Source organism: Engystomops pustulosus, chromosome 9 (genome assembly GCF_040894005.1).
Source record: "Engystomops pustulosus chromosome 9, aEngPut4.maternal, whole genome shotgun sequence".
In the NCBI taxonomy this organism is placed as follows: Eukaryota; Metazoa; Chordata; class Amphibia; order Anura; family Leptodactylidae; genus Engystomops; species Engystomops pustulosus.
In genome coordinates this window covers 101726125-101749419 of record NC_092419.1, presented here as the reverse complement: position 1 = coordinate 101749419, position 23295 = coordinate 101726125, and the positions used below count along the sequence as shown (strand labels likewise).

General features: G+C 45.2%; 1 protein-coding gene across 1 annotated transcript; it reads right to left on the bottom strand.

Annotated features, from left to right (window-relative positions):
* Positions 1 to 2549: 2549 nt before the first annotated feature.
* TFE3 (transcription factor binding to IGHM enhancer 3) lies at positions 2550 to 16180 on the bottom strand. Its single transcript, XM_072124924.1, has 10 exons — positions 15829 to 16180; positions 11647 to 11760; positions 9157 to 9376; positions 7456 to 7701; positions 6796 to 6888; positions 6540 to 6657; positions 6395 to 6451; positions 4824 to 4899; positions 4339 to 4486; positions 2550 to 4249 (listed from the first exon to the last, which is right to left on the bottom strand). Exons 1-10 carry the CDS (start codon positions 15930 to 15932, stop codon positions 3896 to 3898), a joined length of 1530 nt encoding a protein of 509 aa, XP_071981025.1. The 5' UTR covers positions 15933 to 16180; the 3' UTR covers positions 2550 to 3895.
* Between the last annotated feature and the right edge of the window lie 7115 nt (positions 16181 to 23295).

Sequence of the window (23295 nt, the reverse complement as noted above, 5' to 3'; positions counted from 1 at the left end):
TGTGTCCTCACTGCTCCCGGCTCCTCTCTGTGTCCTCACTGCTCCCGGCTCCTCTCTGTGTCCTCACTGCTCCCGGCTCCTCTCCTGCCGCTCCGCTCTGTGTCCTCACTGCTCCCGGCTCCTCTCCTGCCACTCTGCTCTGTGTCCTCACTGCTCCCGGCTCCTCTCCTGCCGCTCCGCTCTGTGTCCTCACTGCTCCTGGCTCCTCTCCTGCCACTCTGCTCTGTGTCCTCACTGCTCCCAGCTCCTCTCCTGCCACTCTGCTCTGTGTCCTCACTGCTCCCGGCTCCTCTCCTGCCACTCCGCTCTGTGTCCTCATTGCTCCCGGCTCCTCTCTTGCCACTCCGCTCTGTGTCCTCACTGCTCCTGGATCCTCTCTTGCCACTCCGCTCTGTGTCCTCACTGCTCCCGGCTCCTCTCTGTGTCCTCACTGCTCCCGGCTCCTCTCTGTGTCCTTACTGCTCCCGGCTCCTCTCTGTGTCCTCACTGCTCCCGGCTCCTCTCTGTGTCCTCACTGCTCCCGGCTCCTCTCTGTGTCCTTACTGCTCCCGGCTCCTGTCTGTGTCCTCACTGCTCCCGGCTCCTCTCTTGCATGTCAGCTATGTGTACCCACTGCTCCAGGATCCTCTCTTGCCACTCCACTCTGTGTCCTGACTCCTGATGCTGGTTGAATGCGGCTGGGGCCAGGGCACAGCAGAGCGGGCCCCGGGAGCAGGAGAGGACCTGAGAAAGGTAAGTACTTGTCAGCTGCCTGTACTGTACTGCTCCTGGGTCCTCCCCTGCTCCTGGTACAGATCTGTTCTGGGTCCTGATGCTAGCAGATGCAAACACTGGGAGCACAGAGCTGAGCGGCACATTAAGGAGCGAAGAAACTGCAGTCTGGAAAGGAGATGATTTATTTTAATTTTGTCTGCTATGGGGTCTCCGGTATTAGTAGTTTGATGCTCTTGGGGTCTCAGTATTATTTGTCTGCTCAGAGGGTCTCTAGTGTTATTAACTACTTTGGGGTCTCCAGTATTTGTCTGCTCTGGGGTCTTTAGTATTAGTAGTTTGATGCTCTTGGGTCTCCAGTATTATTATCTGCTATGCAATCTCCAGTATTATGTGTCTGTTCTGAGGGTCTCTCCATTATTATTGTTGTATGCTCTATGGTCTTCAGTATAATTACTTTCTGCTCTGGGGTCTCCACTATTATTGTCTCCTCTTAATGCAGTATTTGGTTTGAGTTGAGCAGTATGACAATGTGGCCCTAAATCTAAATCCTTAGATCAGGAATAGAATAAACATTCAAAGGAAATGTCATAATTTATATAATTTATTTTATTTTATTATTATATGTTTGTGGAGTAAGAGTTGATTCATTTTATCGCGTCTATAACTCCAGCCCCGCCTACAACAAACCTCACAGGAGTGAATACCCAGCTATAGGGAGAAGTCTGCCTTCCTGCATCTATCACTAGGGGGCGCTCAGTGCACAAGGATTTCTACCATTGCACTCAATAATAAATTCATGTGCAGTTATCGACATCTAATGGAGACACAAAAAAGTTTGGCTAAGTCTTATAAACTTTTACCACTTACTACTAGTGGCCCTTATTTGTCTGCTGCTATAATAATTTATATAAACCCTTATCTATTCATCTCAGTGTCTGACATCAAGCTTGAACTGGTGGAACATGAGAAGGAGAAGTGTCGAGAAGCGGAGCATCTGGTCTGGGGTCTGTCAGCGGTCAAAAGGCCTGGGGTCCTTTAAAACAAGCGATCTGTAAAAAGAAGGCTGATCTGCTTGGGTGTCTGTATACATGGGGGGCTGGTGTGTGTGTGTGTGATACACACACACACATCTATCAGAACGGTCCTCCCAGTATATGGACATCAGACCACTGGCAGACACACTTTACTATACTGGTGCCCCTGTATACAGACCACAGACCGGTCCATATATATATATACACCCGCCTGGTTCCTCTGTATATGGACCCCATATACGGAATGGTCTGGGGTCCATATACAGAGGAACCAGGCTGGTGTGTGTATATATATATATATGGATCAGTCTGGGGTCTGTACACTGAGGAACCAGTCTGGGGTCTATGTATTAATTGATCACATCAGGTGTCTATACACAGGGGGTTCTACTTGTTTGGGGTTTGTATTCAGTGATTGTTTGCATAGATAGAGGGTCAAGCTAGGGTTTGCATGTAGCTCTGGTCTGTACATATGGGGGATCTGGTGGTGGTGGTTCTTAAAGTTTTCTTTGCATATGTTTCCTTACAAAATGAAAAATCCACATAATTCCAGATTAAGATGTAAGATCAGATTGAGTCTTGCATATATCATTTGCATTTACTGAAAATAAACACGTGCAGTTGCAGCTGTAATGACTAGAGGGCGCTATGCACTGCTCTCATAGTCCATCCAAATAGTCATGTTCTCCATAGACCCCCTCAGCCCCAGGACCACGTGTGACTTTGCCATCCTAAATGCATTGTGCCCGCTGCCCACCATTAACCCTTTACATCAGCAGAAGCATGCGGCCAGCCAGGGTGTAGTGTGTAAAATGTTTTATTTAAAGTATAGAGTAACATTTAGTAGACTGTAGTATATAAAACACATAACATAAATCTCTATATAGAAACATTCTCAGCGAGGAAATGGGGAGACCTGCACCCGCAATATTCTCACTGTCCGTTATTTGCACCCCCAGAGCCCCCTGTATATCACTCATCACCCATACACCCATCATCTGAGCACTCCCATCATCCACATACACTCATACACATAAGTGCTGCTCTCATACCACACCTTATAATGTGACGCCCCCCCATGGGCTCAGTAATGGAGTGTGAATAGAGCCCACCCCGAACATGTGATAGGGGCAGATCCAGAGAATCTATCACTCATCTAATGTCCAAAATGTATCTGACAACAAGTCTCACATCTATGAAATGTGTTGTCAGAGTAAATGACCTAATACCCACTGAATGCCATCACATCGCCACCCATGGGTGTAAAGTGAGCTGCAGCAACCTCAATACATCTACATAGCCACGTCGCATCCGTCATGTAGTCACATCTGCAGGGTCTTGACAAAAATAACATTTGTTTTGTCTTCCCTAGATCATCCAGATCAGCGCTTCTGTCTATTAAAGTATGAAAAGCATTTTGTGAAATGCTTAGAGCGGGTACAGGGCATCCTGTGGGTACTGTGGGCAGATGACGTGGAGTGTTCTGTACCCCAGAGAAACAAGGGATTGCCACCGGGTACCATCATACCCACTTTTAAGATGCCACCTGCTACATAATGCCCTTTCATATTCTATGTCTCAGCAAGACACTTCCTATGTCCTCTGTGCACCAACATGCCACCATGCCCACTGTTTACTATCATACGCCATACTGTATACCAAGCTGAGCATTCACTCTGTCACCCTCTTGTGTGCCAGTCTCCATTCTACCCCTAGTAAGATGCCAACATGACCTGCATTCATCCCCAGACATCATTGTGCGTATCACGCCCTCCGCCAGTGACTCCCGGATCCATACTCATCATCCGCCATGTTCCCGGCTCCTTTCTATACATTGTGCTGATGTCTTATATTTGGGCGGGGGGTTACATAAACTGGCTCTGATGTGATAAAGATTTTAGAAGCAACTATCAGTCTTCACTACAAGGTCTCCGCGTGCCCATGCCCCCTCCTCACCAAGCTGTTAGGAATATTTGAGAAACCAAACCTCACCACAGGGTGAGAAATAAGATGAGGGTCATTCCAGGAGAGACTTGAAGGAATACGCCTGGCCGCCAGGAAGGGATATGGATTGGGATTTCTTGTTGAGACTCGACAGAAAAGTACTAAAGGAGTCCGACTGTTAAAGTCCAACATCTAGGGACTGATCAAGAATCCTCCTCCATGCTGAAGCTGCTGTGGGGGCTGCTGGTCTTCGATGCTCCTGGAGAGACAGAAGACAGGAGAGGGTCTCCTCCGAGGGGCGATATCACATCATCCATGAGAATGTCTGCAATGGCCGAGTCCCCGGTCAGATGGAAAGTCAGGCTCTCGTCAACCAAGTCATTCAGCTGGTCTGAGAAGTGAAGAGTGCCCAGGTCCAGGGTGGAGGGGTCTGGGAGATGTGGGGGCTGGGCACCAAACCGGGACATAATGTTGGACATTGACTTGGGAACCTCTGTGGACATTGTGGAGGGTTGAACGGTTGTAATCCCTTGTATCTGAGCCTGCATTTCCAGCTCCTGCAAGATAATATTTCAGGATTGATCAGTGATGCATGGACATACACATACCTGTGTATGGGGAGCCTCGTATAGGATGTATAGGTTACCTGCACACGCAGCAGCAGGCTCTGGTTCATGTGCTCCAGCTTGCGCTGCCTGCCCTCCAGCTCGCGCACTCTCTGCTGGTCTTTCTGCAGCTTTCGGATGTACTCTACGGAGGCCTTTAAGATGGTGCCTTTGTTCCAACGCAGCTCCCTGTTGGGGGTGAAGAGACGGGGCACATAAGCAATGACACAAGAGATATCCAGATATCTTTATATATTTCAAAGTTACGTCTAAAAGGATCCATAGCTGAGGACATTAGAGTTTGTGTGCTGGAGAGGTCATTCCACTAGGACCCCCATTGATCCTAAGACCCCCACTGATCATATCTCCAAACCCATTAAGATGAACTGAGTGGCAGTCCACCTGTGCGACCATTGCTTTTTCTGGACAGGCTACACCAGCCCCCAGTTCTTGATCGATGGGGGAACCTTATCCTATGGAAAATCCCATTTTATACCACTATGAAAGTCATAGAAGTCTCACTTACGGGTCACTGGATTTGGGGATGAGCATCCCAAGTTCTTTGATTCGATCATTGATGTTGAATCTTCTACGTCGTTCAACTGCAAAAGACAAGAAGTCATCAAATTAGGAGAAGTTACACCATCAGGACTGAGATCTTATTGGCTGCTATGGTTGCTCAATGGTCAGACGCCTCCATGTGTCACCCTGTCATTAGGATATATGGAGCCTGCATATTATATATCGGGGAGGAGAGCAGCTTGTGTGCTGGTTTGGCTCTGTTGTTAGTGCTACATGTACGGGCAGATCATCTGCAGCTCCAGGCCTGGAAGATATTCCCTTATCCTCCAAGAATGCCGGCCCAGCCGGTCCGGCCAGTTTGGGTGTTGTTTCTATTGACAAGGTCCTTTTGTTTCGATTTTTATTTCCTACACCGCAACCTTACCGACCCCAAGTGGCTGCAGATATTTCTATCAAAGGAACCTCCAGCAGACGATGATGTAAAGTGTAAAGATCATGTGAAAAAATAGAGAAGTTAGTGAAGGGCAGGAACCCGCAGAAGGCAGGGGCTGCTGGTCTGATATGGGGATGAAGACAGACAGAAGCACAAATGTGGGGTCATGTACAAGCGCTGAACATACTTTTCACAGCTGCTATTCTGCTCCTTTGTAGGAAATGCAAGAAATAAAGTGTTTCCTGTTGGGGGGTTTCCTGTAAAGGGGTAAAGCGCAGGGAATACAGGAAGGAGTGCAGGGAATACAGGAATTGGTGTAGGGAAAGCAGTGTCTCTTCTCCCGGAAAAAGCACAGGGAATCAAGTATCTCTCCTGCCGGAAGAAGCGCAGGGAAAGCAGCGTCTCTCCTCCCGGAAAAAGCGCAGAGAAAACAGCGTCTCTCCTGCCGGAAAAAGTGCAGGGAAAGCAGTGTCTCTCCTGCCGGAAGAAGCGCAGGGAAAGCAGCGTCTCTCCTCCCGGAAAAAGCGCAGAGAAAGCAGTGTCTCTCCTGCCGGAAAAAGCGCAGAGAAAGCAGCGTCTCTCCTGCCGGAAAAGTGCAGGGAAAGCAGTGTCTCTCCTGCCGGAAAAAGTGCAGGGTAAGCAGTGTCTCTCCTGCCGGAAAAAGTGCAGGGAAAGCAGTGTCTCTCCTGCCGGAAAAAGTGCAGGGAAAGCAGTGTCTCTCCTGCCGGAAAAAGTGCAGGGAAAGCAGTGTCTCTCCTGCCGGAAAAAGTGCAGGGAAAGCAGTGTCTCTCCTGCCGGAAAAAGTGCAGGGAAAGCAGTGTCTCTCCTGCTGGAAAAAGTGCAGGGAAAGCAGTGTCTCTCCTGCTGGAAAAAGTGCAGGGAAAGCAGTGTCTCTCCTGCTGGAAAAAGTGCAGGGAAAGCAGTGTCTCTCCTGCCGGAAAAAAGGGCAGGGAAAACAGTGTCTCTCCTGCCGGAAAAAAGGGCAGGGAAAACAGTGTCTCTCCTGCCGGAAAAAAGGGCAGGGAAAACAGTGTCTCTCCTGCCGGAAAAAGGGCAGAGAAAACAGTATCTCTCCTGCCCTGTACCATGGGTTTGAACAACCTGAAAATGAAATAGTTGCATACACCCCATTGACTACTTACTTAGATTGTGGTTATCTTTCTTCTGCCGCTCCTTCATCATTACTTTTGCTTCGTGGTCTGTGGAGGAGGAGGATGAAATATTGGTGAGTTTCTTTCTGCCATCTCTTGCACACCACCCAGGCTCAGTATACAGCTAATGTCTCACCTGAATATTCCTTCTTGATGTTGGGCAGGTCGGCCGGGCAGGAGTTGCTCGCAGTGATGGCCTGCGTGGTCAGTCCAGAGGCGCAGTACATATCCAGGAGGTTTGCGGATACAGGGAGCTGAAGAGATATGATTGTGTTTATACATATCATGTGTCCTATACATACAGGTCCTTCCAGTAGCCAAGAAAGTCCCTATTCCAACCACCCCTTAATTTACCAAATACCATAACTAAAATAATACTGGATATCACTTACTGTGCTGGGTAGGTTCCCTCTTTCCACATATCCCATAAATTCATCATTGAGGCTAGACTCCAAGCTTATGATCTCATCGATGACATCATCAATCTAACATCATGAATAAAAACTGTTAGTAGGAGAGTACATTATCAATGGAAATATCAGCTTTACCATGTGTGGCTATACATAAAGGAAGGAGGGGCCTTATGTGAGGCTATACATAAAGGAAGGAGGGGCCTTATGTGGGGCTTTACATAAAGGAAGGGGGAACATATGTGAGGCTATACATAAAGGAAGGAGGTGCCTTATGTGGGGCTATACATAAAGGAAGTGGGGACTATATGTGGGGCTATACATAGAGGTATAGGGGGCCATGTGTGAGGCTATACATAAAGAGAGGGGGACCATATTTGAGGCTATACAAAGACGAAGTGGGAAACATGTGTAGCTATACAATGAGGAAGGGGGGCCCATATGTGGGGCTATACGTAGAGGAAGGGGGGACCATATGTGTAGCTATACGATGCAGAAGGGGGGACCATATGTATAGCTATACATAGAGGAATGGGGGCCCATATGTGGGCTATACACAAAGGAATGGAGACCATATGTGAGGCTATAAATAGAGGATTGGGGGGCCATATGTGGGCTATACATACATACATATAGAATTACCTCTTTCTCTGAATTGGAGCCTATGTTCAGCATGGCTAGGGGACTGTTGGGAGCGCTGCTGGCTGTAGGGAGCAATGCCTGCTCAGGATGCGGTGATGCTCCGGCAGGGTTAATGGTGGTGGTAGTCGGGGCAGAGGTGTGCAGGGGCATCTTGGTCCCCATGGTGGTGGACAGATACTGTTTGACCTGCTGCCTCTGAGACTGCTGAATGTGATACTTTGTCGGATTTTCTAAATGTGTCTGAACCTGAAAAACACCAGAAATGGAGGTTTATTATCAGTCCAGGTAACACATGACCTCATTCTCCGGGGATGACATCACTGAGCCGCTATTTATTAGCATTACTAAGCATAAGTGAAATACACACTGGGATTTTAGTTGTAAACCGAGCGCAACAAATGACAAGCAGCAGCACATTCACAACTTTTCCTGCCGATATATACTACTACTTACTGTGCTCCTGACGCTATATACTACTACTTACTGTGCTCCTGACGCTATATACTACTACTTACTGTGCTCCTGACACTATATACTACTACTTACTGTGCTCCTGACACTATATACTACTACTTACTGTGCTCCTGACACTATATACTACTACTTACTGTGCTCCTGACACTATATACTACTACTTTCTGTGCTCCTGACACTATATACTACTACTTACTGTGCTCCTGACACTATATACTACTACTTACTGTGCTCCTGACACTATATACTACTACTTACTGTGCTCCTGACACTATATACTACTACTTACTGTGCTCCTGACACTATATACTACTACTTACTGTGCTCCTGACACTATATACTACTACTTACTGTGCTCCTGACACTATATACTACTACTTACTGTGCTCCTGACACTATATACTACTACTTACTGTGCTCCTGACACTATATACTACAACTTACTGTGCTCCTGACACTATATACTACAACTTACTGTGCTCCTGACACTATATACTACAACTTACTGTGCTCCTGACACTATATACTACAACTTACTGTGCTCCTGACACTATATACTACTACTAACTGTGCACCTACCGCTATATACTACTACTAACTGTGCACCTACCGCTATATACTACTACTAACTGTGCTCCTGACGCTATATACTACTACTAACTGTGCTCCTGACGCTATATACTACTACTAACTGTGCTCCTGACGCTATATACTACTAATTACTGTGCTCCTGACGCTATATACTACTAATTACTGTGCTCCTGACGCTATATACTACTAATTACTGTGCTCCTGACGCTATATACTACTACTTACTGTGCTCCTGACGCTATATACTACTACTAACTGTGCTCCTGCCGCAATATACTGTGCTGACTGTGCTCCTGCCACTATATGCTACTACTTACTGTGTTCCTGACTGCATATTCTACTACTATCTATGCTCCTGCCACTATATACTAGTACTACTAACTATGCACCTACAGCAATTATACTACTACTAACTACACACCTACCACTGTAAACTACTACTTACTACATACCTACTGCTGCATACTACTACTAACTACACACCTACAGCTGTATTCAACTACTAATCGTGAATAATAATGTGCACCTACCCCAATATACTACTAACTGTTCTTCTGCCGCTACACAGAATCTTCTTCCAATATATTATAAGTAAGAATACACTATCATTACATGGAAGTAGTTATACCCACTTACCTTTAAGACCTCCAGGGGCACCTGTGCGGGGGTGGGCCGGCTAGCATTACTGACACTGATGGCCGGTGTGGATGGTGCAGCGATCTGGGCGTTTTGCTCTTGTTCTCGCCTCTCCTGCTCCTGGGCCTGAGCCCTCATCAGCTGCTGCCGGAGTAGGATACGTGAAGACATTGTGCTCTGTGTCTGGAAGGAGGATGGAGGGGACTGCGCCGGGCTCTGACTGTTAGGAGAGAATAAGAGGGGGATTAAGACCGGATCCATTCAGTAATATTAGGTACTTTCTGCTGTGATTTCCCTGGTTGTGATCTATAGCATTGGAAGGACATGTCTCCTACTGCAGGGTCTACACCCAATTCTAAGGTCCAGCATTGGCTCCTACCACACAGGAGTCATTAGGAGTACATATAGAATATACAATACATATAATTTACTGATTACTGGCATATAATCCACTCCCTGGTAGGCTTGTGCTTCTAAATATGGGGAAAAAGACAGAGGAGCAAGTATAACTACAGTATACAGCACAAGACAGGGCTCTGCCAGCAGTGTGAGGTATTGTCCCTGGAGCAATGCGTTATCAGACCTCTGTGTATGTTGTTAGTAGCAGCAGGACTGTGAAATATGGATTTATATCCCAAGGTTCTAGCTGTTCCAAGTGCCCTGAGGGTGTGTCTTCACACTGCAGAGAGCACAGCAGTGCCAGGACATGCCCCAGAACATAAATCAATTTTTAACAATCCTGTTACTGATAACATACATGTTTCTAAAGTCAATATCTTGTACTGTCTGCAGTCTTAGGCCAGTTTCACAATAGCCCATGACGTAAAAAGTGATGACTCTGTACTGTAATGTGAATAAAGCCGTATAGGAAGTGATGGATTAAAAACTACCTCCGACTCTCATCAGTGCAGTATATCACTGCGCCTTATCTTTGACTGTATGTATAGTGCACCTTTTATAGGAATTTCATCTGTTATTATGTGTTATGTTGGGTTCTTGAATGATTTTATATCTCTCTTGACACTGACTCATGTGGCTACTTATCGAAAAGGAGATCTTCTTACTGCATACCTGCAGGGGCGTAACTTGAAGGGGTGCAGAGGTTTAGGGGGCCCTTATGGTGTCACTTTCCCATATGAGAAGACTATTACTATAAACCATACATTATAGTCGGGGGCCTGGCACAGACTGCACTGGGGCCCATCAGCTTCTAGTTACGCCACTGCATACCTGGGATGGGTACATCCTATACAATATTTCCCTGTGATCTATTATGATTATTTGCAACTACCAGACGGTTTTATGTCCAGGTCTAGGGGTGGTGTTTCCAGTTTTGTTGTGTGCATATTTCATATTTGTACTTTTTAAATTACTTTTAGAATGTACATGTATCTGTCTTTTGTCTGTATTTGAAATAAAGATTGTTCTTTTTATTTTTTTGCTTATATATGGCACACTTCTTTTTCTTGTACAAGCTTATTGTATGTATGGTGCAATAATTGCAGATCAGTATACATGATGAGAAGTGCATCTCACTAAAGATAAGTGCAAATGTGACTTGAGTTGTAGCAAATTTCACAATTGAGTGAATTGGGCAAACTTCCCTTTATTGGAAGTGCATTGCACAATGGTGCAACATTCCACAATTGCTATAGGAACCGCAAAAACACACAAGGTCAGGAGTCTACGGCTAACTAAAGATGGCTGTACACCAGGGGCGTAACTTGAGGGGGTGCAGAGGGTGCGATCGAAACCGGGCCCAGGAGGCTTAGGGGCCCATAAGATGTCACTTTCCCATATGAGAAGACTAGTATGATAAAACATACATTATAGTCAGTGGGCCTGGCACAGACTTTGCACTGGGGCCCTGCAGATTCAAGTTACGCCACTGCTGTACACTACTTTATAACTGTAAGGGGGGGGAGCAAACTTGCTGACAAAAATAAATAATATATATGAGCTAATCGTGGTTCAGAATACAAGTGGATCGAATAGTAAAGAGGAATAGCTGCATAACTAAAGTATCAGGTGTGACCATGTAGTCCGAAGCCGGTGTTGGGTATTGTCCCTAAAGACATATCATACATCTGTGTATGTTGTTAGTAGCAGCAGGACTGTGATATATGGGATTTATATTCCATGATTGTAGATTCAGGGGCGTGTTCCTCACACTGCTGTGCAAGAGCACTCTGCATTGAACTGCTCCACAGCCCCTCCCCTCTTGGTGACTACTGTAGGCATGACGCAATGTCTTTATGTAGTGTTCCTTTAAGTTGCTGTGTATGAGGAATGTTGCGGCACTGGAAACTGCTGAGTGTGTGGCGGCTTATCTTGTATGGTGCCGGCCATTATCAGTGTGGCTGTTTTTGTCCTGGATGTCTGCTGCTTATCTCGTCTTCCTGTTGTCCGCTTGTACCGTTTCTGCGATGTCAGGCATTCCTCCTCGGTGTCTGGGTCAGGCATGGACACATCCTGTATCTGATATCTCACCTGGGAGGGATGGGCTGGCTCTTCAGCTGGTAAAACTGCTCCTCGCTTGGCTCTAGTGCGCACTCGACGTCAATGTCTTCTACAATCCCAGACTCGGGCAAAATCGGGCTCAGACTGTTGGGAGGAGATGGAATAAGAGAGGTTAATTATTACACTCTGCCCGTCTTCTTAAAGTGACCCTCCACCCACAAAACAAAATGTAACCATTAATTAGGCAATGAATATTTAACATATCTCGTACTCGCTATTCTGCTTCGGTTGCCTTATACTTTATTTACCTTCACGTCCGGTCTCTACTAAAATAGCTGAATATTAGTCCCTCTTATACCACAGATGCTCCTCTCCTGACAAGCAGGACAAAAGCTTGATTTTATTGGCTGTCCTGCAATGTACTTTACTGTGAGGGAAGAGTGACTGAGTTGTGTGTTTTCTAGCAATGGATGGACGCGCACATTGCTATACACTTTGAACATCAGGTGGTGCCATACTATGCACTGAATATAATATTTAAAGGGGTTGTTGAAAAGTAGAAATTGATGGCCCGTCCTTAGGACAGGTCATCACTAGCAGATTAGTTAGAGCCGTCACAGATTACTAGATTATTGACATGTAAACAAAGGAGTTGACATGTTACCAAAAGCAACCAATCAGCTCTTATCATCTTTTATTCTCCATTGCCTAGTTTTTAAATAAAAGCTGCAATCTAATTGGTTGCTATCAAAAACACATCCCCTTTACCTCTGTAATACAGAAAGTGGAGCAGTTATGCGTAGGAACCAATCAGCTTCCAGCTCACATTGTCCAGTTCCTCCTTTTTAAGTAAAAGATGCAACCTGATTGGTTGCTCTGGAGTAGACTCTTGATTACCCTTTACCTCTGTAATACAGAAAGTGGAGCAACAAATCAAACTCCTTCTTTTATTTTTCAGACTAGCTGAGACATATAAGAGCTGTCACCCGATTGGTGGCTACGAGTGACTACTTTCGTTTTACTAGAGTCAGCTCTTAGTGATTGGCACTTACTAATAATATGGGAGGAAGTGTCCGGGCCTGGCGTATGACCCAGATTTCCTGCTCGGGGAAACTGGATGCTCAGTGCTGCCCTCCTGCTGAACCCAACACAATACAATAACGGAGGAGGGGAACCTCTTATGTATATATTATGTCCAGTAACTGTATACAGGCTATTGTTCTCTGTTATCAGCCCCTAATCTTTATAAGCCCATATGTGATGAGCAGTAGGACCTCCATTATCTTGGTGGGGGTCTGTTACCCTCCCCAGACTGGTGTCAGGCCTGCATTTTGCCTGTAGTTTGTATTTCCCCCGATACCAGATGAAACATTTCTTTTGTCCTACTCATTAATCGCTTCCAAATGTTTCACATTCGTTGTCCCAAAATATCCTCTCCTTAATAAACCAACATATGTAAAGGATCAAGTATGGCCAGTCTGCAAAACTCTGCAATCCACATACACTGCCGTGTACTCTACTCACACCCAAAGCTGCTTTCAAAATCTTGTTTGAAGAATTTCGAATACAACTCTGGATGTAAATGGAGTTCATGTAGGAAACATTATGGCCTACTTATTGCTCATCTATCAAAGATCCATACTATGCGATCGCTATGATGTCATCCATGGGGGAGGGGCTTCTATGAACACGTCACTGTCCCTTTAAGACTTTCCCTGGTGATTTATTATCCCAATGTTACATTTACCGCTATTAGATTTTACAGCCCGTAATAACATTCTCCTGTACTACAGGATCCGTCCTATCACCTCTCCAAATGGACTTTCCACATTGTAATGTAAATTTATCTCATCTTGCGTTATCTCTACTACCCGCATATTTCTGTACTGAGGTGATGATATGGCAGCGCACCCTCCTGTACCCCTTACGGATCCTGTAACTTCTACAAGATAGTGGCCACCGGATATGGGGGTATTACTTTGGAAGAGCCAAAGTCCCAGGGTCAACATCTGCAAAGAGTTTTTATGTTCTCTCCGTGTTTGTGTGGGTTTTTTCCAGGTCCTCTAGTTTCCTCCCACACTACAAAACATACTGGTAGGTTGATTAGATTGTGAGCCCCATTGGGGACAGGGACTGATCTGACAAGCTCTGTGCAGCGCTGTGTAATCTGTGTGCGCTATATAAATAAAGGCATTTTATACAGTGTTAGAGTCAGGTGCGATGCTCTGCAGTACATAGGACTGTTGGACTAGCAAGTAATAGGCCGTCCTCCACTAGTCTGAGGAATCCAGTACCATCGTTGGCCCAGTCTCCCAACCAGCATTCCTATATCCAGATGTGATGGGGGAGGGGTATTTATCATTGGTTTTCCTGCATTTTTTTGGGCGTAAAAAAAGTCACATTGAGGGTTTTTGAGACTTTTCACAGCTAAAAAGTCTCTTAGGACTACACCTCTTCATTAATATGGCCTTAACATACAGAACTACTGCTTGTGCAAAGCCACATTCATGACTTCAGACTTTTGCAAAAAGTCACATAAAAAGTCTCATAGTCACTCCAGTCCCCTGCTGGTCTATGTGCTGAGACTTTTTATGCATTTTGAGACTTTTTTGGAACTTTTTGAAAAAAAAAAAATCCCAGGCAGAAAATAGACCATAAGAACATTTATTAAAGGACCAAAGCCACTTGAATGAATCTGATGGGCAGCAGAACTCCAAAATGAAACTGTCCCAAGGAGCTGGTCTAATGATAAATATGCCCCATTGACCTACATATATTAAAGCCCCTGCGCCAGTTTTCTCTCTGACTTTGCACATGTTTTCAGTGCAAACTGCTTGCACATGTGTTTATAAAATGTCCGCGAAGTGACACAAAATTCTGCACTTAAATGGGTGTTCCGGTGCACAATTGGACCATGCGCCACATTTATCATGCAAAATCCAACAGAATGAAGAATTCATGAAGAATGTGCTCCAGAAATTATGAATTTGGCGCCCCCTGCACACTACAGAGGCAAACTGCACATGGTGCAGTTTTTGATAAATGTGGGCTATTGCGATACTTTAATGCAATTTTTTTAATATTTGTTTCAAATTGTATCCTATGTATTCAAATTAGTGAAATACTTTATAATCTGGTAGGTGTAAAAGCTGCCACATTGGGTACACATTGGTTTGGAAGATCCAAGAAATCCAAGGTGACTCCAGTTTTCAGCAATTCAAAAAGAATTTCTCCACTTCCATTGAGTGGAAAGAGATCTGCTGTGGATCTGCTTGGGAAAGCTGACATGCTGCAGATATGTGGTGTATACGCAAATCCTCACACAGGGTAGATTTAGTCCGAAATTTCTGCAAATGCTCCTTACACCGATGAATGGAACAGATTTTCCATCCCACAAATTTCTGCAACAACATTCGCAACATATACAGGTTCCTAAAAAGGCTGATAACAGAGAACAATAGATTGCATGCAGCGGCATTATCAAATTACTTTAATTCAACCTTCAGATTATGTATAATAGTTTAACCCTCGCATTACACATTACACTATAGCGTGTTTTTTTTTTTTTTGAAAGTGCAGTTCATGAGTCGGGGACTAGAGGGCGACTGTGGGGCCCTTAGCCGGCATGTTGTTTGGGGGTCCGTCACACTGTGACAACACAGACTTTGCCTGAGTTTCTTGGTGATTGCACAACTTCAAGGCAGAGGAGGGGGTGGTGGGCACAGTCCTGCTGATGTCAGCCATTCTCCCTTGTCTTATGTATAAGAATTAACCCTATCACCCAGATTAGCATTTAACCCCTGGATTGCTGACACAAGCCTCTGATTTGTGAGGGCCATTGATTAACCCTTCCTGTGAATGCCATGCCCGGCTTCACTAGATTCCCATGTGTTTTCACCCGCCGCCTCTTTCTGAATGACTAAGCAAAAGCCGAGTATTGCTCCATCCGGCTGCTCGCTCCAAACGCCAACAGCGCTGCCCCATTTCTCCAAGCCATACCCCCCTCCAAACATATACAATGCCCACGCGTTACCCCCAAGGATCTATGATATCAAATGGCAAGACTGTGCCACCAGGTGCAGACCCCAACAACAATGGTGCCATTATCTATCCGTATAACACCCATATAGTGCCCCCACCCAATTATATCCCTAGCCCCTACATCTGCGTAGTATCGGGGGGCAGCGCTTCTACAAAGTTGACGCCACATACCTGAGCAGCTGGATGCTGTCAGCGCTGGATCCCACCAGGACATAGACTGTGTGCTGCGGGTTGTCGTGCACTTTGGGGGTCTCACAGCCTATATCATTAGACATCGCTGGCGACTTCCAGACTTTCGGGGGGGTCCGCGTCACTCCGATGGTTTAAGCCCCCTCTTGATTGACTTTTTTAGAGGGGCGTTCTTCTCTTCCTAGAATACGGTATAGATTTTTCGGATGTGCTAGAACGTCTCCTTATTGGGCAGCGTCGATTTTTGGGTCTTGTTTTTCGATCTTGCTCGCCTTACTATGTGCTCAGTTCATACTGTACTTCCCATAACTGGAACAGAGCAAAACAAGCCCCCCCCCCCCCCTCCTGGTTCTCCACTGCCCCCTCCCTCACTTTCCTCTCTACCCCCTCCTCCTGTGCCTGCACCCTTGCTATCCTGAATCAGGTGTATTCTTGCAGCCTGGCTCTTGCCTATGGCTTGGCGGCGGCCTCTGGCACTCGAAGGGTGTATAGATGACTCATAGGGAAGGGAAATTCCGCAGCAAGCATGGGCTGACATAGGGACAATGGGGCGGCCAATCCATGGCCATCAGGAGGGGGACGTCATCTATTAACCCTGTGCTCCCTGCACGCAGGCGCTGTAAACACAGGCCGGCGTCTGCTCTAGCAGAAAATAGCTGCTGGGTTTATCTGTGCCCGGCTCTTAAATATAGAACATTTTTTCTGTATTTCTGCATTCCTAACCCATATTCTCACCAAACATTGCCGCGTTACGTAATCTGCAACATGTTCCTCCACCAACTACGGCTCCAGTCATCTGCAGCATGATGGGATCAATACTTTATACCAACTACAGCGCCATCAGCTCCAGAACTTGTACTGCAGAAATTTTCCATCTATAACTTTAATGCTGTTGGGGAACTACAACTCCCATGGTGCTGAGAAGGAGGCAGGGTGTATAATGGGAGTAGTAGGTCTGTAACATCTAGGGAGTGATGGGCTGCAGACCACTTTTCAAAGCACACACACAGCAGTGACTAGATTGTGGTCTGATGAACTTAGGGGTCTAGTGTGGGGTCTGATAAACTTAGGGGTCTAGTGTGGGTTCTGATAAACTTAGGGGTCTAGTGTGGGGTCTGATAAACTTAGGGCTCTAGTGTGGGGTCTGATAAACTTAGGGCTCTAGTGTGGGGTCTGATAAACTTAGGGCTCTAGTGTGGGGTCAGATAAACTTAGGGCTCTAGTGTGGGGTCTGATAAACTTAGGGCTCTAGTGTGGGGTCTGATAAACTTAGGGCTCTAGTGTGGGGTCTGATAAACTTAGGGCTCTAGTGTGGGGTCTGATAAACTTAGGGCTCTAGTGTGGGGTCTGATAAACTTAGGGCTCTAGTGTGGGGTCTGATAAACTTAGGGCTCTAGTGTGGGGTCTGATAAACTTAGGGCTCTAGTGTGGGGTCTGATAAACTTAGGGCTCTAGTGTGGGGTCTGATAAACTTAGGGCTCTAGTGTGGGGTCTGATAAACTTAGGGCTCTAGTGTGGGGTCTGATAAACTTAGGGCTCTAGTGTGAGGTCTGATGAACTCAGGGATATAATGTGAGGTCTAATGAACTCAGGGCTCTGTTAGGTCAGAGGTATGGATTTATATAGAGGTATGGTCTAGTGACGGATTTATTTAGGGGGCTGGTGGTCTAAAAGTCTGTATTAATGTTAGAATCTAATCTAGGACCTCATAAATCTATAAGTGTGATGTTGGTTATATTATTAATATATTTATTATTATTATTATTATTATGTGTAATAATAATCTTTATTTATATAGCACCCCCCAATGATGATACCTCACACATTACTAGTCAGCTATTAGACACAGACATCTAGTATCTAGTACCTTACAGGGGCCGATCTTCTCCATCAGGAAGAGGACTTCTTTAGGATTTCTGCCGGCCATGGTTCATCCCTGCTAAGTTCACAGTCAAATGTCACAACTCCAGACGGCGCCCCTAAAAAAACCACAGTCACTTACATTATAATGGAGTCTGTTCCTAAATACACAACATGACTGAACACACTATTCCCCACATAAAACTTTCTTTATATAGTCCAAAATAATTTATAGTATCTACAGCATCCACAATTTATTATGTATATCAGGCCCCCAGAACTTCAGCATCCAGATTTATATACATACCTGGTTTTATTTATATATATATATTTTTTTAATACATTTATTTATAACAGCTCCCATATAAATACTCCCAAATTTAATTATATACAGTACTCCATATAAGGCCACCCAGTTTACTTAAAATCCAGCCCCTATACAGGCAGTCCCGAGGTTACGTACAAGATAGGTTCCATTGGTTTGTTCTTAAGTTGAATTTGTATGCAAGTTGAAACTGTATATCTTATAATTGTAGATCCAGACAAAATTTTTTTCCCCAGTAACAATTGAAGTTTCAAAATTTTTAGCTGTAATTGGACCAAGGATTATCAATAAAGCTTCATTACAGACACCTTACAGCTGATCAGTGCAGCCTGGGACTATAGTAACATCCAGAGAGCTTCACCAGAGGTCACAGGGGGCAGAGGAGTCCGTCTTTAACTAGGGTTCGTCTGTAAGTCGGGTGTCCTTAAGTAGGGGACTGCCTGTATACGGATCCCCCATAGACAACGTATAGAACTATGCCAACCTCAGCAGCACACAGCATCCCCCAGTAGTACATAGCCTCCCCCTAATATAAACAGCTCCCCTCCTACCGTAGTATACAACCTCCCTCAGTATTACACAGCCTCCCTCAGTATTACACAGCCGCTCCAAGTATTACACAGCCTCACCCCAGTATACACAGCCTCCCTGAGTATTACACAGCCTCCCTCCAGTATTACACAGCCTCCCCCCAGTATTACACAGCCTCCCCCCAGTATTACACAGCCTCCCCCCAGTATTACACAGCCTCACCTCAGTATTACACAGCCTCCCTCCAGTATTACACAGCCTCCCCCCAGTATTACACAGCCTCCCCCCAGTATTACACAGCCTCACCTCAGTATTACACAGCCTCCCCCAGTATTACACAGCCTCACCCCAGTATTACACAGCCTCCCCGAGTATTACACAGCCTCCCCCAGTAATACACAGCCTCCCCAAGTATTACACAGCCTCACCCCAGTATTACACAGCCTCACCCCAGTATTACACAGCCTCCCCCAGTATAACACAGCCTCCCCGAGTATTACACAGCCTCACCCCAGTATTACACAGCCTCCCTCAGTATTACACAGCCTCACCCCAGTATACACAGCCTCCCCGAGTATTACACAGCCTCACCCCAGTATTACACAGCCTCCCTCAGTATTACACAGCCTCCCCCCAGTATTACACAGCCTTCCCCAGTATAACACAGCCTCCCCCAGTATTACATAGCCTCACCCCAGTATTACACAGCCTCCCCCAGTAATACACAGCCTCCCCCCGGTATTACACAGCCTCCCCCCGGTATTACACAGCCTCCCCCCGGTATTACACAGCCTCCCTCCGGTATTACACAGCCTCCCTCCAGTATTACACAGCCTCCCTCCGGTATTACACAGCCTCCCTCCAGTATTACACAGTCTCCCCCAGTATTACACAGCCTCCCCCCAGTATTACACAGCCTCCCCCCAGTATTACACAGCCCACCTGGTAAATACAGCCTCCCCCTCAGTAGTAATAGTATATACAGCTGACATCCACAAAAATAATAAAGCTTCTACTTAACTCCAACCCCTGTGCTCCTGTGTCCAGCAGAGCATTGCACGCCGGCACGCTGTTCTGCAGCTCTCTGCCTATCAATTACGTCAGCGCTGTAAAGGCGCCCATGCTATTGTTTTTTCAGGTAGTATGGACTTGCCAGCATTTGGCGAGTCTGTACTACCGGCAGTAATCCGCTGCCCCCCAAAAGGGTCTGCAATCAGCACTTTTACAAATATATTGGGTATATATAAAATTAAGGATCTGGTTTATGGTCTGGTGAGAGGTTAGGATTTATATAGAGGGATGGGCTTCAGTATGATTTATTGTGGGGCTAAGTATTAATATTAGAATCCAGTCTGGGGTTAATTTTAGGGTCTATCGTAAACTTCATTCTAAGATCTGGTATGGGGTCTGATTTTATTTTGGTGATTGGTTTTTAGATTGTGGGGAATTAATTAATTTTGGGGTCTGCATTTATTTAGGTATCTGGGGTCTGAATTCTTTATCGGGTCCGTCTTGAGGTTGGAATCAAATTTTTCTACTCCGGAATCTTTTTTATTCAGGGGTCTGATCTGAGGAGTGTGGATTTTTTTTTGTCTGAGGTCTGTATATATTTAAGGGTCTTATTCATTATGGTGGTCTTGTCTGTGATGTATTGATTTTTTTAGGGGTCTGGTCCGAGGTCTGAAGTAATTTTGGAGTTTAGTCTGTATAGATTTAGAGGTATGAATCATTTAGGGAGGTCTATATTTGTTTAGGGGGTTTAGTCTGTGGTCTGAATTTGAATCTACAACCAGGATGAAGGATTGTAAACCAAGCACACTGACATACTGGTGTTTGGAACTACTTTTCCTTAACCTTTCTAGACCTTTGTTTTTAAGAAAAAAAAAGGCTTTAAAATTATGCAAATAAGCCTGAGGGGCTCCAGACTCTATTAACATCTCTGTAACCTGGAGCCCCTCAGGCTCATTTGCATAATTTGAAAGCCTTTTTTTTCTTAAAAACAAGGGTATAGAAAGATTAGGATTTTTTTTTTTGTAAAAACCAGGACAAAAGAACCTAAAAGAAGAGCAGATGCTTCCATAAGGGGGCACACACCAGGATGTCAGTGCTTGGTTTACAATCCTTCATCCTGGTGGTAGATGTCCTTTTAAGCGGTATAATCTGAACTTCTTCTGCCGCCTCTGCTGGCACCATCTACATTTTCTGCTGGCTAGTAGGATGTGCGGTACTTTGTATATGTTATACAGTAAAACATGACAGTAAGTACATGTGGTCACCAGCATCTCTCACTGGTGCAGCCTCAGGCCTCTCACTATATATCTATAGTGGATAAGCAGCACGTTAATGTCTGACAGATTGTTATTGGCAGCATAATCTGTCAAATTGTCACAGATTACAGATTATCAGCACTGATACTCGCTATCAGTCTTACCCACAGGGTTATCTGGGGGTGCATGACTCTCACTGTACTGTATTCCCCAGTCTGAGGCTCTCCTTTTCGGACTACAATGCCCAGCATGCCCTGCCAGCTACAGTTACCTGGATAATTTGGGCTGTCACGTGGCCGTTTCTTCCTCAATGAAGACAAGTGACCACAGAGAGAGTCATGAAGTGCAGGGAGGACTACTCAGTAATGGGTTTTTGGATGCACCATGTTTAGAGAGCAGAATTTTTTACTTCAGAGCTGCTCTTCCTGCTATTAATTGATACAATGGTCAATTTAAAGGAATTTTTCCATTAAATACAAGTATCTACTGTTAGTGGGATTGAGAATAAATGTCTGATTGTGAAGAGGGATTCTTCTGGAGGAACAATAGGATTGGACAGGTTGGAATCCGACAGCCTGATCATTCTGTACCAATATGGGACCTCCATCTGATACATATATATAACTCCCCCGCACACTGTGACTACACACTGATCGGTACTAAGTCAATCTTTAACCATCTTTACAGCTATAGGTTACCCTGTGTGCACCGGGGTGTGATAGGAGGGTGCACTTCTCCAATGTGCTGTGAATGATTATAGGAATAGTAGATAATAGTACAGGTTCCAGTAGGTGCCCACTAATGAGTAATGTTTAGGGGGATGGGCACATACTTGGATATTTGGACTGGGCGTTAGATGACACTCAGTGTGGATTTATAACTTTCTTAAATATTTGTGTTTCAATACCTCACCATTTACAAGATCTCTGCTACCTGTCACTGAATTTTCTTAGCACTTCTGAAAATCTAGGTATATGTGGGGCGGATTTCTGGACCCCCAAACTGATCATCTGTTCCGGCGGGATTCAGGGGCTATATAGTGGATGGAGCTGGAAATATGAGCTCAGATGTCACTTAAAGGAAATCTACTACCAGGATGAAGGACTCTATGCAAATGAGCCTGGGGGGCTCCAGGCTCCATAGGTGTTAACGGAGCCTGGAGCCCCACAGGCTCATTTGCATACCGTCTTTCATTCTGCTGGTAGATGTCTTTTAAAGCTTTGGGCCCGGATGCAATTTTGTACCCAGCCCCCAACTATAATGTATTGTGTATAATAGAACTATCCTCATACTGGGAATAGACAACTGCTTTCTTTGCCCCTCTCTAGCTCCGTCCTGTACAGTGGTGGTGCCGCAGTACTGCAGCTTTGTTCCCTTGCACTTGAATGGTGGAGCTGCAGTCTCCATATGGCTCCAGGTGAGGTGTGGGTGTGTTGGCCCCCACTATTCAGATTATAATGGTAATTGCAGATCAGGCAGAAAAGCCTTTCATATTTATAAAATAACTTGATACATTTGGCCTGTGCTGATACATTGTTACAAACAATCTGCTGATGAATATCTAAACTTGATACAATTGTTGCAAACCCTCTCCCCTGTGAGAACTATTAGGGCACTGGGGAATTTTCGGCGTTTGAATGTATACAGGAATTTCCGCCAAATCTCATGGAGATGTTAAAAAAATGGGGAGTAACAGAAAGTAATTAGGAATTTGCATTAGTGTTCAGTCTTTGTTGCATGGGGATGATCATGGCAGCAGGGAGTGTTCTGTGCCACTAGGGGACGCTGTTGTATGAGCGTTCCAGCCTTTGTTCCATGGCGGCAGGGTGCTGCCACTTGTTGCTGGCAGACAGGAGTAAAGAGCGGCGTAGGCGAATGTTACGTCTGAGACTACGACTCGCCGCAGAGCATCGCATTAGTATTATGCGCTGTGAAATCACTAAACATAATGTGACAAATCAGCGTAACACCAGGCTACGCCACATCCCACCATGACGCCCCCTGCTGTAGAAGGGAGAGAACTGCAGCCACTGCCAATGACGACCTGTTTACATGCAGTGATTCCCCACCTATAACACCCCTTTAAGGGGAAATCACCTAATTTCTAGCCTCCGTCAGATGCTCGACAGTGATATAGATCTCACCCAGTTTAATAAAATACAAATCTGCAACAAATCAATGTAAATGAATAGGATTGACTATAGAGCCAAACATATAGTCTGGTCTGGGGTCTAAACATACTGATGTTTTTATGTTTTTCTGGTGGGTGTGAATTTGATTAGAGGTCTGGGGTTTGATGTTATTATAGATTATTCTAATCTGTGAATTTATAAGAATACAGAAGTCTAATCTTGGGACTCATATTAATCAGTATCCATAGTCTGAAGATGGGGAGGGATATTTTAATAATAATTCTTTATTTATATAGCGCACACAGATTAAATTATTTGTTACTAATATTAAAGG